General features: G+C 42.3%; 1 protein-coding gene and 1 long non-coding RNA gene across 3 annotated transcripts in view; one reads left to right on the top strand and one right to left on the bottom strand.

Moving 5' to 3' along the window:
• Window positions 1-6033, top strand: part of rab27b (RAB27B, member RAS oncogene family) — a 117315-nt gene extending 111282 nt beyond the window's left edge. For both annotated transcript variants that reach the window (XM_059989712.1, XM_059989711.1), the window contains exon 6: window positions 3474-6033. In XM_059989712.1, coding sequence (XP_059845695.1) covers window positions 3474-3663 — 190 coding nt within the window. In that variant the 3' untranslated portion in view covers window positions 3664-6033. The remainder of the gene's footprint in view (window positions 1-3473) is intronic.
• A 146-nt stretch (window positions 6034-6179) lies between these two features.
• Window positions 6180-15766, bottom strand: LOC132405019 (uncharacterized). Its single transcript, XR_009515734.1, has 3 exons — window positions 15436-15766; window positions 14834-15146; window positions 6180-8255 (listed from the first exon to the last, which is right to left on the bottom strand). It is a non-coding gene; the product is annotated as an uncharacterized LOC132405019 (long non-coding RNA).
• Between the last annotated feature and the right edge of the window lie 643 nt (window positions 15767-16409).

Raw genomic sequence — 16409 nt, 5'->3', positions numbered from 1 at the left:
AGCCAGCCTGTAAGTGTAGAGGACCAGCCCCTAGATTCCAAGATCTATCCCGCATGCACGATTACTCACAGCATGTCGAGAAAGGCAGCTGAGAACGAGACCAGTTTAAACCCGGCCAGTATCGATTTGGCCGAGACATTTTTACTGACCCTGTACCAAGAAGAGTTAGAGGGTGATAAAACGGAGAATAGGAAAGTGAAAGAGAGTAAGGGAGAGGAGGTAGACCTGCCCTTAGCCAGGAGGAAATTTATAGAGGCATGAAGAAAAGATGAGAAACAGATAAGGCTGTTAAAAGGTCCAGGGTTGGACATGGATGATCTGTCTGGTTTGGCAGAACTGTTTGAAGAAGTTGAAAATTCTAAAGGTGTTCCCAATAATGAAATGAGGGCAGTCCTAGATGAAAAGGATGCCATTACCTTGAAGAAGTCTGCTGGGTTGACAGATGAGGTTGTTTCAGCCCGCAGGGTTGAGTTTACTCCGGAAGGGAGTTGCCCAGAGAGTAACTGGGAGGATCAGGGGAACTTAGAATTTGAAAAGGGTACGGGTATTGAAAGCCTGGAAGAGACAGATGTCCCGTTTGAGTGTGTTCAAGATGTGGATGCACGTGGTACTGAACCTAGTAATGAAACTCAGGAAAAGTCTGAGGTATTTGATTCAGTTGAAAAGGAATGCAGTCCTTGTGGGTCAGATGGACTTGATTCAGTGAAGAAAGGGTTAACCTTGGTAATAGTGGGAAGTGAGAATTCCCAGTTGTTTGTGCTCGAAGGTGTGTTAAAAGTTAGTGAGGAGATAAAAGGTGGTGAGGTGAATATTATTATTGAAGGGAAAGGGATAAGTGTAGTTCCTAAATTGAATGAAGAAAATTTAAAGTCTGGATTGATGTCAGAAGCAGCAACCAGGCTACAGGGACAATGGCTTGGTAACACGGTGCCTGCGAATCAATTACAGGTTGATTTGGGATGTAAAGGTGCCCCACATGCTATTGTTATTCAAGAGAGTGCTGTGAAGAGGCAGAAGGGTCCTGAAGATAAAACTAATAACTTGCTTAAAATTAAAGAATTGTGTGGAAATTCGGAAAATGGTCTAAGTTTGGAACACATTGTTGATAAAATAACTCCTATGAAAGGAGCATGTGAAAGCCCATTCCACACAAGTATACAAGTTAACCTCGTGGGAGTTAACTGGAAACGGGGCGGGGGTTGACGGGATGCCATTTTAAATAACAGGATCCGGTTTTAAGGGATTTTGACAAAGCATGTGAATAATAAAGACAACCCCATGGAAGATTGACTGTTAAGTTCGAAAGTAACATAAAGATTAGTATTTGCATGAACTTTTGAAATATACACGTAAGCTAAGATCACAACACTTTAGTTTTTGTTTGCTGAAGAAAAGGAATAAAAACAGGTGGTTATTAAATTGGAGTCTGATGCTACAAGAATTTATTAAGGAACAAGATGTTAAGATATTAAAGGAAGTGACAATGTAATCACTAACTGTTTAGATGCTGACTTGAATGTATAACTGTATTACTCTGTAGGGAAAAAAAAACTCTTTTGTATTGTGTTAGATTCTGAAATCCTGTAAGACTCTGTATTAATTCATTTTTACCGGTGGTAAAAATCTTAGAAGGAAGGGGGTGTTACGAATGTGCCGCAACTCTGAGGGATTGCATCATCCCAACCTGATTGACATCTGAGACCCCGTGAGTAAGGATAAAAGAGGGTCTGGGGAACAACCCCTTTAGACGCACCAGGAGAAACACTGGAAATCCAGTGACAGCGTTCAATAGCGACAGCCGGTGGGGCTCGTGTGCGTCCTTCCCTTGCCTGGGATTGGCGGGTTCACCACGGAAGAACGGCTTTAGCTAAAGGAGAGGCCACAAGTGAACGGCCACCCCAACAAGACTCCGACGGATCGAAATCATAAAAGGAATCAGCAAGTTTTTCTCCAAATCTCTCTCTCTCTCTCCAACCATTGCCCCACAGCGGTCCCCAAAGGCTGCAGCCTGCATGAACGGAGTGACTTTTATATTTCCATCTGACAATAACATTTTCCCCTAGACAACGATAGAGTTATTTCTTATTGATTATTATTATACCCGCACTTTTAGATTTAGTATTGACGACGTATATTATCTGTATATCTGCATTGACATTACTTTTGTGTATTTTTACTAATAAATACTGTTAAAAATTGTATCATCAGACTTCAACGGATCTTTCTATCATTGCTGGTAAGTGACCCAGTTACGGGGTTCGTAACAGTACCCCGTAACTGGGTGTCAGACCAGCAGAGATAGAAGTATCCGTTGGAGTCTGGTGGTACCAAACTAAAGGTGTTTATTAATAAAAATAAGCAAAACCATATCAATAATGCAAATATACGTATAACACAAGGTAGCAGTAATAAACCTAAAAGCGTAGGAATCATAATAATAATCAATAATAAACAAGCTCTATCGATGTCTGGGGTAAATGAATTGTCATGGAATATAAAGTTCAGTTCAGTTCATGAGTGCTGATGTAGTTATGCTTGTTGAGTTGTAATCGTTGGAGAGAGAGAGAGAGAGTGAGTGAGATGCAACAGCCACAACAGCCAAACCTTCCTTTGCTTTCTTAATCTATCGTATCGTTGTGGTCATTCAGTTATGACCCCTCTGGTCTTCAGCTAGACCGTTCTTCTGTGGTGGACTTGTCAATCTGGCATGAGTGGACATGCACACAAGTCCCCACCGGCCCTGCTGTAACACTGAGCTTTACTGACCGATCTCCTGGTTCGGTCTCCGAAGCCCCCACCTTTCTTGTGGGTTCCAACACTCAATCAGTGTCCACTGGCGTTTCTGGAGGGTGTCTCTCCAGACCTGTCTTTTTATCCCTACTAACAGGGTCTCAGCTATCCATCAATTCTGAATGACTGTGTCCATCAAATCAGGCCACTCCTTCAGTCCACTGAGGAATGTTTATGAGCAAAATAGTAGATAAATAACCCTTGCAGAAGTCATAATACAGTTAATCAGCAATTTCCCCCTCTCTCTTATCCGTTGTAGATGCTCTTGCCTGTTTTTCGTCTCTCTTTCTCATGGTCAGCATAACAACAGTAATAGTTCATGGTTCTCAGGAGGTGGGGTTGGGAATGGTTAACCCTTTGCCCCATTGTCCATCAGGTCTGTTCATCACTCATAACACACCATACCAGGCAAGGCGTTCAAGGTATCCACCACTCTCTGAGTAAAACTCTCACCCCTCACCTTTCCCTTGAACCTACCAGCTCTCACATTCAATGCATGCCCTCTGGTATTAGACATTTCAACCCTGGGAAACAGATACTGAGTTCATTCTATCAATGCCTCTCATAATCTTGTTAACATCTAACGGATCTTCCCTTAGCCTCTGACGGTCTAGAGAGGCCCAATTTATCCAACCTCTCACAAGAAAAATGGAAGCTCACCTGATCTTCTCTTCATTCCACAGGATTCCATACTATGAAACGAGTGCTGCTACTGGGACCGGCATTGATGACTCTGTAATTGCCTTGCTGGACTTAATAATGAAACGCATGGAGGAGTGTGTTGACAAGAGCCAAATACCTGAATCAGTTACTGGAAGCTCAGGCCAGAAACTTGAAGATACCAATCCAAACGACAAAAAGTGTGCCTGCTAGAAGCACGGGTCATCCCAGCTAAAGAAGTTTTGCATGTAAATGGTTCTCCAGAAAGTTTATTTTCCTATCTCATTGTTTTTTTTTTAAACACTTGTGCTGGTCATCTTCACTGTAGCTAGGGGATATTGATGTAGATAAGACTATTTAGGTATTGCAGAAAATGACAATTGAGTATTTTAAATGGAAGAGTTTATCTATAAATGTATACCTCACTACACAAGATTATCCACCCCAGCCATAATAATACCACAGAAATGCTTCCTGCCAAATACTGATATTGCCAAATAATTACAAGAAACTTGAATTTCCTTATGGCTCAAGAGTGAAAAGGAAGGCCAGCAAGTTACAAAGGCCAATTCTCTTGCAAAATCCACACAGTGGCCACTTTAATAGGTACAGGAGTGTATCTCATTGGGCACCTCGGAGGTGTAGCGGTTAGTGCAAAGCTTATGCAGCCCAGGGCGTTTTCGAATTCAGATTTCAATTCATCTGTAAAGAGATCTTACATTCTTACATTCCTCCAGGTGATCTGGTTTCCCCCGACAACCCAAAAATGTACCTTTTAGTAGGTTATTTGGTCATTATAAATTGTCCTGTGATTGGGCTAGTGTTAAGAAGGGGGTGGGGGGTTACTGGGTGGTGGGGTCATTAGCTAGGAAGGGCCTATTCCATGCTGCATCTCTAAATAAATAAATACCTAATAAACTGGCCACAGGAGTAGAACCAGTGTGCTCTTCTGCTGCTGTAGCCCATCCACCTCAAGGTATGATGAGCTGTACATTCAGAGAAGCTCTTCTGCAAACCACGGTTGTAACGTGTGGTTATTTGAGTTACTGTTGCCTTCCTGTCAGCTTGAACCACTTCACCTGGGCATTCTTCTCTGATCTCTCTCATTAACAAGGCTTTTTCACATTCTCTGTAAACTCTGGAGACTGTTGTGTGTGAAAATCCCAGAAGATCAGCAGCTTCTAAGATACTCAAACCACCCCATCTGGCACCAAAAATTATTCCACAGTCAAAGTCACTTAGATCACGTTTCTTCCCCATTCTGATGTTTGGTCTGAACAACAACTGAACCTCTTGACCATGTCTGCATGCTTTTATGCACTGAGTTGCTGCCACGTGATTGACTGATTAGTTACTTGCATTATCAAGCAAGTGTACTGGTGTACCTAATAAAGTGGCCACTGAGGGTAAATTACAATTCAATCAAATGACTGAGGAAATATCCATGATCACATGGATATTCTGAGTTTTCCTGTTCTTTCTAGGTGTAGTGCTTTCTTCGGAAGTGTAATCAATATTTTTCATCCCTTAGCTCCCTCTTAACAAAAAGTTTTGACCTCCAATCATCCCTCCTCAGTTGGGGAGGTGGTAAATGTGATGGGAGAGTTTCACCTCGGTGGAAAGATCACAGTTATTGTGAAGTTTCCATCTTGCAATACCTATAAGACATCCAGAAGTTAGCCACAATGAAGCCACTCTCAGGCTGGAGAAGCAAAGCCCTGCATTCAGTTTGGGTAGCCGCCAACCTGACAGCATGAATGTTGATTTCTCCAAATGCCTTATTTTAACCCCCTTCTCCCTTCTCTCTTTTTCTTTCTATTCTTCATTCTGGCTCCCTTCGTAGCCTGCTTCTGGTGCCCCTCCTACTTCCTTTTCTTCCATGGTCCACTCTCCTCTGCTGTCCAATTCCTTCCTGTTCAGCCCTTTACCTCTTCCACCTTCACCTCCCAGCTTTTCTCTTCATCTATCCACCTTCCCATCAACTGGCCTGACCTATCGCCTGCCAGCTTGTACTCCTTCCCATGCCCTCACCTTCTTATTCTGGCTTCTGCTTTCTTTTCCAGTCATGAAGAAGGGCCTCAGCCTGAAACGCCGATTGTTTATACACCCCATAGAAAAACTGTCTGACCTGCTGATTTCCTCCAGTATTTTGTGTGTTGATCTCGCCAAACAAAAGCTTCGGTGCACAGAACATAGTGGATAGCAGACTTTGACCAGTGATTGACTTTCCATTCTCAATTATAGATCTGGATGTTCTTCTGCATGGAATATTGACCACTTGTTAGAAGTTTGCAGGAGCTTACTGCAAGATCACATGAAGCTGGTGTTCAAAATAATGGGGGATTTATTAAAAACCGGGGCACACCAGGTGACCAGTCACAGCTGATCGACCTGAGTTCAGTGGATGAGATCAGCTGTGGTGGTGCTACATAATGGAGGTGACAGAAAGGCGTGATTAAGTCACCGACTAGGTCCTGATTACAGAATAAAATGTTTATCCACAGGTTCATCAGTAAATCCTGTTTTCTTTTACAACACTGGGTGCATGCTATAATATGATTAAAGAAGTTTTTGAAATGTGGATGTCATCAATGCTGCATTCCATATCTCTACTGTATCTGCTGTTCCCTGTTATCATACTAGCACAACTCACATTCTATTCAACCAATGAATCTTGGTTTCTCCTTCTGGTAAAAAAAAATTCCTACCCCTCCGCTAACCCCACTTTGGCCTCTTACCTCTTCTCACCTGCTTATTATTTCCCCCTGGATCCCCCTTCCTTTCCAGTCCTGATGAAGGGTTTTGGCCTGTAATTTTGACTGTTTATTCACTTCCATAGATGCAGCCTGACCTGCTGTGTTCCTCCAGCATTTACTATTTACTGGTCATTACCTGCCCTTGCTATTCTTTCCCCCACAACACCCCCATCACTGCACAGAATGGTGGCAACAGGAAGACTTAATAAAGTAACAGACAAGGCCATGATTAGAGAATAAAATGATATCCACAGGTCTAACAGTAAATCAGTTTTCTGTTTACAATGATCGGTGCAAGCTATAAAATGATAAATGAACTTGGGTATCATCGTTGCTGCATTCCATGTCTCTTTTTTTGTCTACAGTTTCCTGTTACCACATTAGCTCAACCCACATCACTATTTACTAGTTATTAACCCTAACTAATTTTTCCCCTACAACAAATGGAATACCATATTTCTATCAGTGTGATATATTTTTTGCTTTCTGAGTAATTCATGCAGCTAACTGACATCCATTACAAAGTAGGAAATCAAAATTTAAATTTCAAAGTAAATTTATTATCAAACTACATATATGTCAACGTATACAAACCTGAGATTCAGTTTCTTGTGGGCATACTCAACAAATCTTCAGAATAATAAGCATTACAGAATCAATGAAAGATCATCTACTAGGGCATTCAACTAGGCCACTGGAAATGCTGGAAAATAATCAATAGGTCAGGCAGTATCTGTGGAAAAAGAAACAGGGCTAATATTTCCGTCAAAAAGTTTGATGTTATCTCAGTTTCTCCTTTGTAGATGCTGCCTAACCTGTGGAGACTTTCAGTTCTGGTCCTTCCACTGTAGAAAGGATGTCAAGGCTTTGGAGAGGCTGCAGAAGAGGTTTACCAGGATGCTGCCTGGATTAGAGGGTGTGTGCTAAATCAAGGGTCTGGACAGGCTTGTGCTGTTTTCTCTGAAGTGGCAGAGGCTGAAAGGAGATCTGTTAGAGGTTTATAAGATGAGAGGCACAGAAAGTGCAGACAGTATATTTTTCTCGGGATAGCAATGTCTAATATCAGAGGACATACAATGAAGGTGAGAGGGAATCATTTCAAAAGAAATGTGAGGGGCAAGATTTTTTACACAAAGACTGGTGGATGCCTGGAATGCGCTGCCTGGGATGGTGGTAGCAGTGTTTACATTAGGGACTTTTAAGAGACATTTAGATAGGCACATAAATATGAAGAAACTTAAAAGATAAGGATATTTTGTAGATAGAGGGGATTAGTTTAGTTGGCCATTTGATTACTGAGTTAATTGGTTAAGCATAGGTGGGTCAAAGGGTCTGTTCCTGAACTGTATTGTCTATGAAACCTCTAGATTTATATCATTTGTTTTTTTTCCATTTTCATTGGTCGCTGCCCAAATGGGAAAGAACAATTTAGAATTTCTGTCACTTCTGCTTATATAATAGATAAATACACTAACTAGTAGATTGGTCAGTTCCAGCTGTAAGCCCAGGGCTGAATTCACACCACTGTCTGTAAGGAGTCTGCATGTACTCCCAGCGATGGTGTAGGTTTCCTCCCACATTCTAAAGAAGTACGGGTTAGGATAAGAAAGCTGTGGGAATGCTATGTTGGCACTGGAAGTGTGATGACGCTGACAGGCTTCCCCCAGCACATCCCCGATGCAAGTGACGCATTTCACTGTGTTTCGCTGTACGTGTGACAAATAAAGCTAATCTTTAGAAACAGTGCAGTCTGGAGAGTCATTGACACTATCTGAGGACACCCTTTTCAATAAATTGAAAAAGTCCATTAAAGATCAAACCCAATAACAAATTTTTAAAAAATATTATTTTCTGGCCCATGTAGATTATCTAGCAAATGACTGTACAGGTACAGGTATGTATAGTTGTATACATACAACTGCCTTTCTCAGACCATCATTCCAGAAGGTGTAATTTTCATATGTAATATTTGATCTTGTTATCCACACATCAGAAGTTTTCTTTGTGTGGGATTTTTCATGGATTCCATTGCATTCTTTTTGTGAGTGCCTGCAAGAAAGCAAATCCCAAGGTTGTATATGGTATACATACTTTCAAAATAAATGTACTTTGAAAACTGAACTTACAAACTTTAATAATAACAACACACACAAAATGCTGGACGTATTCAGCAGGTCAGGTAGCATCTATAGAAATGAATATACTGTAGACCTGCTGAGCTCCTCCAATGTTTTGTGTGTATTTCTCTGGGCTTTCAGCATCTGCAGACTCTTTTGTGTTAATAATAACAATATTGCTTTTAGGGAAGCTTTAATATGGCCACTATGTTGAAACTGCCTGGGAGAACTGACCAGAGGACGCAGCCTCAGAATAGAGGATCATCCACTTAGAAATGAGATGAGGAAGAATCTCCTTAACCAGAGGGTAGTGAATCTGTGGAAACCACTGCTGCAGACTGCTGTGGAGGCCAAGCCATAATTGATCCCGCCAACGGACACTTGAAATCCTGATCAATTACCTCTGCATCACTGTTAACTGATGTTGGTTGCTCAGGCTAACAATCATGTAGTTGAAAAGCAAAATCTATAGATGCTGAAAATCAGAGAATTGTAGAAATATTCAGAATCAAAATTAAAGTTAGTATCAAAATACCATACACAAAATGGTGGAGGAACTCAGCAGGTCAGGCAGCATCTGTGGCCAAGCCCCTTCATCAAGACGGGAAATGAAGAGGTAAAAAGCCAGAGGAAGATAGTGTATATATATTCTACCACATATTATCTGAAGATTCATTACTTGTAGGCACTTACAGGAAATAAAAGAAATACAATAGAATTTATGAGATAACTATACATAAGCCAAGACTGACAACCAACCAATGTGCAAAAGAAGACAAATTGTGCAAATAAAAACACTGAGGATGAGTTGTAAAGAGGCCTTGAAAGTGAGCCTGTAGGTTGTAGAATCAGCTCAACATTGAGGTGAGTGAAGTTATTTACTCTAGGTCAGCAGACTGATGGTTGTCGAGTATAAGCTGTTCTTGAACATGATGGGACCTCAGGCAGATCATGCACGATTTTTATAGGGAAACAGAATTATCCAATCAGGTCAAAGCCTTTTCATCAGAACTTGGATCATCAAGTAATCTGTTGTTGAACCCATCTGTCAGCTCAGGCATCAGTGACTTTCCAAGCAGGGACTACTTTATATTGAAGATATGTAGAAAACATCTCACCGCATTATGCTACATACTATGCTGTGATTTCAGATATGGTCTCACTATTTGAACGCAAGTTGAAAGCGCCCATAAACTTGACAAATGGCAAATGTATGAATGAAGCTTGTAAGCAAGGCAGACACTAAGTGCACAATCCGATAAGACGTTAGTGTTCTTCCCCTTCCCTCTTCTTCAGTTCCCACTCTGGCCTCTTACCCTTTATCCTCTCCTGCCCCTTTTCACCGGCGCCCCTTCTACTTCTATTTCCCCCCATGGTCCACTCTCTCCTCCTATCAGATCCCTTCTCCAGCCTTTTACCTTTTCCACCTATCACCACCCAGCTTCTTACTTTGCCACCCTTCCTTTCCCACCCACCTGGCTTCATCTATCATTTGCAACACACACACAATTCTAGAGGAACTCAGTAGGTCAGGCAGCATCTACGGAAATGAATAAACAGTCAACATTTCAGGCCGACACCCTCCTTCACCTCTCACCATCTAGTTTGTACTCCCTCCCCTCTCCCCCACTTTTAATTCTGACATTTTACCCCTTCCTTTCCAGTGTTGATGAAGTGTCTCAGCCTGAAATGTCAACTACTTATTCCTCTCCATAGATGCTGCCTCACCTGCTGAGTTCCTCCAACATTTTGTGTGTGCTGTTTTGAATTTCCAGCATCTGCAGAATGTATTATTGTGTCTTGTTAGTAAAGTCCTGATGAGGGGTCTCGAAACAAAACATCACCATTTCAGGCCACAACATCATCAGGGCTATACCAGCAACATTCCTTTCCTTCGATGTCTGACCTGCTGAGTTGCTCCAGCATTTTGTGTGCATTATTCTGGATTTTCAGCATCTGAAGAAACTCTTGTGATTATATTTTGTTGGTTCTGTTCTTTCTTCATTTTTTTCTGAGACATCAACTCTCAGTTGCTATTCTTCTCTCATTTTTTAGCTTCTGTCTTCTACTTGAGCTTTGCAAGTTTTGGAACGGTGGGCCCTTTATCGATTTTACAATATAAGATTTACATTAAGTATCAAGTGTATTTGTGGAAGTTAGTCTTCAACCAACCAGCAAGAGTGATACAAAAATGTGATACAGTATAAAAATGTGACATAAACACTTGATATATTAAGGTATCACTTTAGTATCTAACGGATATACACCAGAGAAACTCATGAATGTATGGGAGTTGTTTCTTGTAACACTGAGAAAAACGTCAATGAATGTATCCTCATTGGAAATGCTTGACAAATGTAGCACTCTGACCCATTTTCCACATATTCACCTGCTTTGTACTGTTGAGCTCTGCTTAGCTTCCACATCATTTCCTTTTACAATATCTTCCATATTCCTTATTAAATGCAAATATCCAAATGGATGAAAAGGAATAAAAACAATTTTATCCTAAACCTCTTTGTTACAATGTTGCTTGATTTCTGGTTAGTGATGATGCACAGAATGTCAAAGGTTATTGGACTGTGGGAGGAAACCAGGGGACCTGGAGAAACCCCACACACTCCAAGGGGAGGACGTACAGAGACTCCTTAAAGAACAGCGCCAGAATTGAACTCTAAACTCCGGAATGTCCCAAGCTGTAATAGCATTGTGCTAACCACTACACTACCGTGGTGTCAGGTATGGAACAGAATGGATAGGCTGAATAGTTTAATTCTCTGGAGCAAAGGTGTAATGTTGAGGCTTTATAAAGCATTGGTCAGACTGCACTTGGAGTATTATGCGCTGTTTTGGACCCCTTAGAAAAGGTGCTGCCTTTGGAGTGGAGGTTCACAAGATTGATTGGGGGAATGAAAAGGTTAATGTATGAGGAGTGTTTGAAGGCACTGGGCCTGTACTTGCTGGAACTTAGAAGAATAAAGGAGAGCTAAAGGATAAGTTAATCATACCCTGTCCCACAGTTCAGTATCCTTCCATTCAATATATACTCTCTCACATTACCTCCTCTTCCACAAAGCATCTCCTCAAACATATTCTCAATGAAATCTATGGTAGTGATAAGCAAGGATGTGATGCTCTGGCTTTATGAAGCATTGGTCAGACTGCACTTGGAGTATTGTGAGCAGTTTTGGGCCCCTTATCTTAGAACGGATTTTCTGACACTGGAGAGGGTTCAAAGGAGGTTCACAAAGAAGATTCCAGGATTGTCATGTGAAGAACATTTGTTGGCTTTGGACTTATGTTCATTAGAATTCAGAAGAATGAGAGGTGACTTAATTGACACCTGTCGAATGTTGAAAGGCCTTGACAGAATGGAAGTAGAAAGGATGTTTCCTTTGGTGGGAGATCCTAGGAGCAGAGGACACAACCTCAGAATAGAGGGGCATCCTTTTAGAATGGAGATGAGGAGGAATTTCTTTAGCCAGAGTATGGTGAATCTGTGGGAATTCATTGTCTCAGGTGGCTGTGGCCAAGTCATCAGTAGTTCAATAGGTCCATTTACTGTCAGATAAATGTATGCAATATACACCCTGATGCTCTTGTTCTTCACAGATATCCATGAAAACAGAAGAGTGCCCCAAAGAATGAGTGATAATTAAAATATTGGAACCTCAAAGCCCCCCCTCTGCTCCCTCGCACGCACAAGCAGTAACAAAGCAATGAGTCTCCCCCACTCCAACCCACTTCTGCAAAAAAAGCATCAGCATTCACCACTACCAAGCAAGCAACAGCAAAGCCCCCGTGAAAGACCCTTATCTGCAGTACGATAAAAACTAATTGTCCGCCTAACTATTCGACACACCACAGGCACTTTCTCCGTAATAAAGGAAGAAAGACATGTCCCCTTTCACAGCAGAAAGGGAGACCTAACAGGACAACTTGCTGATTTACAGTGTTAAAAGTCTGTCACGCTGCTTTTTTGCCCCCCGGGTGCTCCTCTCTGAGGATCGGCAACAATCTCTTCCCCACCGACAAGAGGGAGAGAGATGGAGCATGATTCACTGAGTACGGAGCCACTGACAGCTGATCTGCTGTTCCCAATGCTCTGTTTTCTCCTGAGATGCTTCGGTTAGCAGTACCAGCTTAGAATCAGCCCGTGCACAGGACCGCGAAACCCCGAAGGTGCGCCAGTCTTCCAGGCCGCACCCTTGGGGTATCAAGAAGCAGCTAGTCATGAGCCCCTGGATCCCAACACTGCAAAGAACAGAAGTCTGAGTGTAAGTCCAGGTCAGGGTCTTCAAAAGAACCCCATCCATCCTGAAAGGGAAAAGAAGAGACATCAAAGGTAGAAATTAAGCTGTTTATGTAGATGAAGCCAAAGGAGTCACCATTGAGCACCATCTCAACTCTGCCTTTATGCATATTTAAGGGAGATGTTAATAGATTCTTGATTGGCCAGGGCATGAAGGGATATGGGGAGAAGGCAGGAGATTGGGGCTGCGAGGAAAAATAGATCAGCCATGATGAAATAGCAGAGGAGATTTGATGGGCCAAATGGCCGAATTCTGCTCCTAAATCTTATGGTCTTGTGGAATGCTTGATGGCTCCTATGTCTTATACCAGACAGAAATAAGTTATGATGTTTATGAATGACAGAGCAGACTCGAAGATCATAGGACCATAAATTATAGGAGTGGAATTAGGCCATTCAGCCCATTGAGTCTGCTCTGCTGTTCAATCATTGCCATTTTTTTCTGTCAACTGCACTCTCCCACATTCTTCCCATAACCGTTAACCACATAGCAATCAAGAACCTATCAATGTCTGCCTTAAATACACCAACTGACATGGCCACTACAGCCTTCCAATCTATGGCAACAAATTCCACAGATTCACCACACCTTTGGCTGAAATGGGCTAAACGGCAAACTCCAGTTTCTAATTCGAAGGTTACTATGCTCTTATGACCTAATGACCTACTGACTACAACATATTGTCCGAAGATTGCCTTTATAGAGTCATAGACTGTCAGAGCAGAAAAACCCACCATTTGGCACATCTCAGGAGGAAATCTGCAGATGCTGGAAATTCAAGCAACGCATACAAAATGCTGGTGGAACACAGCAGGCCAGGCAGCCTCTATAGGGAGAAGAACTGTCGCCATTTCGGGCTGAGACCCTTTGTCAGGACTCCTGACACATCTAGTCCACATCTACCATTTAGCACATCTAGTCCATGGCGAGCTAGTATTCTGCTAAGTAACTCATGTTTCTAAGCATCTCTATGAGGTACTTCCTCAGGAAACTGGCATCTATCACCTCAGATCCCTACCATCTGGTCCATGCCATCTTCTCACTACTGCCATTGGGCAGGAATGATGGAAGCCTGAAGACCCACACCACCAGGTTCAGTAACAGCTACTGTTCAGCAATTAGGAAAAGTAATGCGAAACCTTTATTAGAATCATACACTAGAATTAAAGCACATTGCAATACAGAAACAGTCCCTTTGGACCATCTAGTCTGTGCCAAGCAATTAATCTGCCTGCTCCCATCAATCTGTACCTGGACCATAGACCTCCATAGCCACATAACTATTAAAATTCAGACAGACAGAAAACTAGTCGGATCGACTGTGACAGGCTGCATGCACGGCTGGCACATGTGCACAATTCCACCTAAATCCACAACTTCTGCTGGGAGCTCATTCCACACTTGCAGGCTGGGTTACTGGATGTATTTAAGGCAGAGATTGAAAGACTCTTGATTCATCAGGGTGTGAAAGGGTATGAGGAGAAGCCAGGTAAGTGGGGTTGAGAGGGAAAATGGATCAGCTATGATGAAATGGCAGAGCAGACTCAATGGGCTGAATAGCCTAGTCCTGCACCAATGTTTCATGGTCTTATCACTTTAGAGTGATTGAAAGAAAGTGGGGGACGGGAGGTGTTAGATTTTTACACAGAGAGTGGTGGGTGCATGGAATGCCCTGTCAAGGGTGGTGGTAGAGCCAGAAATATTAGAGACATTTAAGAGATAGGAACGTGGATGATAGAAAAATGGAGGGTATGTGGGAAGGGAGGGTTAGACTGACCTAAGAGTAGGTTAAAAGATCAGCACGTTTCAAAGGTTTCAAAGGTACATTTAATGTCAGAGAAATGTATACAATATACATCCTGAACTGCTTTTCTTTGCAAGCATCCACAAAAACAGATGAGTATCCCAAATAATGAATGACAGTTAAATCTTAGAGCCCCAAAGCTCTCCCCTTCCATGCGTAAGGAGCAAAAAAGCAATGAACCCCCCTCCCCCACCAGCAAAAAAAAGCATCGGCATCCCCCACCGAGCACTCAAGCATGCAGCAAAGCATATCAATAAAGGCAGACATGCAGTACCCCAAAGACTACTCGTTCACCCAGTAATTTGACATACCACAGGTTCTCTCTCTCCCTAATAAGGAAAAAAGAGGTGTCTCCACTCCACAGTGAGAGGGGAGACATAACAAACAACTCACGGATTTATGATGTTAAAAGTCTGTTGTGTCGCTTTTTCTGAGCTCTCTGCCCAAAGATCTCGTGTCTCTGGGCTCACTGCTTTCAATCTTCCGTGTTCTCCCACGACACACCAGCTTCCTACGGAGGCACTGACCTCAAGTCCGCTCACTTTCAGAGTCACTAAATCCTGGAACCCCGAAGGCACGCTAGTCTTCTAGGCCGCGTCCTTGGGATATCATGTTGCGGCCACTCTTGAGACCCCAAGAGTGGGCCCCACTCCCACGAAGAACCGTAGTCAGCGATTAACTCCAGGTCAGGGTCCTCGAAAGAACACTGAAAGGGAAAAACAGGGGTATTAAATGTAGAAATAAAGCTGTTTCTGAAGATGCAAGCAAAGGAGTCACCTTTAGGTGCCATCATCTCCTAAGCTCCACCCTGATCGCGTTGGGCTAAATGACCTGAACTGGTGTGCCAATGTTTTACTTTCAAATATGTAATGAAAAAATCTGTCACTGCTTGAACATCAGACAAACGTGGTCAGTTGCTCGACATATTAGCATATCCTTGTTTAATGTGTAAATCATAACGATAAAGCATGCCACAAATGTTTCAAAATACTTACACTGACTTTCTGAGGAAGTCTGTCCATTGGAAGATGAGATACAGCACTTGCTGGTGCGAGGTATTATTTCCCGAGGTATACTCTACACGTGGCGATTAAAGTGCACAGTGTTCTTTAGTTACTCGCTGACATATTCTGGATCAAAAGGTTTCAATCCACCTGACTGATTCATCCAGAGCACATCATGCTGAAAGTAATGAATCATGATTTAAAATCTCCATGATTTAAAATCTCCTGCCGGGACATCAGTTTTACATTTTATGAATCCCATCGTTTGTTGTAATGTGCGAAGAAACTCATTGCTTCAACACAGAACACAGATCAAAGAATAGTGTATCAGTTAGTGTTACACTTTATATCACCAGTGACACAGGTTCAATTTGCCACTGGTGTTCTAGGGAGTTTATACATTTTCTCATAGCAGCATGTGTTCCAACCCATATTTCCTCCCACATTCCAAAGGTATGCTGGCTAGATTAGATTTATTTATTTTTCAAAGGTGTATCAAAACATCAAAACATACGGTGAAATGCGTCATGTTGCATCAACGACCAAAAAAGTCTGAAGATTTTGGGGACAGTCCGCAAGTTTGGGCACACTTCCAGAGCCAACATAGCACGCCCACGACTCACTAACCTTAACCTTATCGTTTGGAATGTGGGAGGAAAGCCACAGAGTCATGAGGAGAATGCACAAACTCATACAGACAGGGCGGGAACAAACCCTGGACGTTGATTACCAGCACTGTAAAATAAATGTGCTGACCACTCTGTTACTAAGTTGTGGGCATTGCTACACTTTCAGGCAGCCCTCAGCACATCCTTGGACTGTGTTGGTTGTACATGTAAATGACATGTTTCATTGTAGTTTTGATATACATTTGACAAGCAATACTAATCTTCAGAAAGCATCCTCACTTCATTGAAATCATCAGCTGCCTCAGTCTTTGACCCCAATGTGTCATGACTCCTGAT

This window comes from Hypanus sabinus, chromosome 14 (genome assembly GCF_030144855.1).
Source record: "Hypanus sabinus isolate sHypSab1 chromosome 14, sHypSab1.hap1, whole genome shotgun sequence".
Classification (NCBI taxonomy): Eukaryota; Metazoa; Chordata; class Chondrichthyes; order Myliobatiformes; family Dasyatidae; genus Hypanus; species Hypanus sabinus.
Note: the sequence above shows the minus strand (reverse complement) of the source record. Positions and strands in the feature narration are given on the sequence as shown.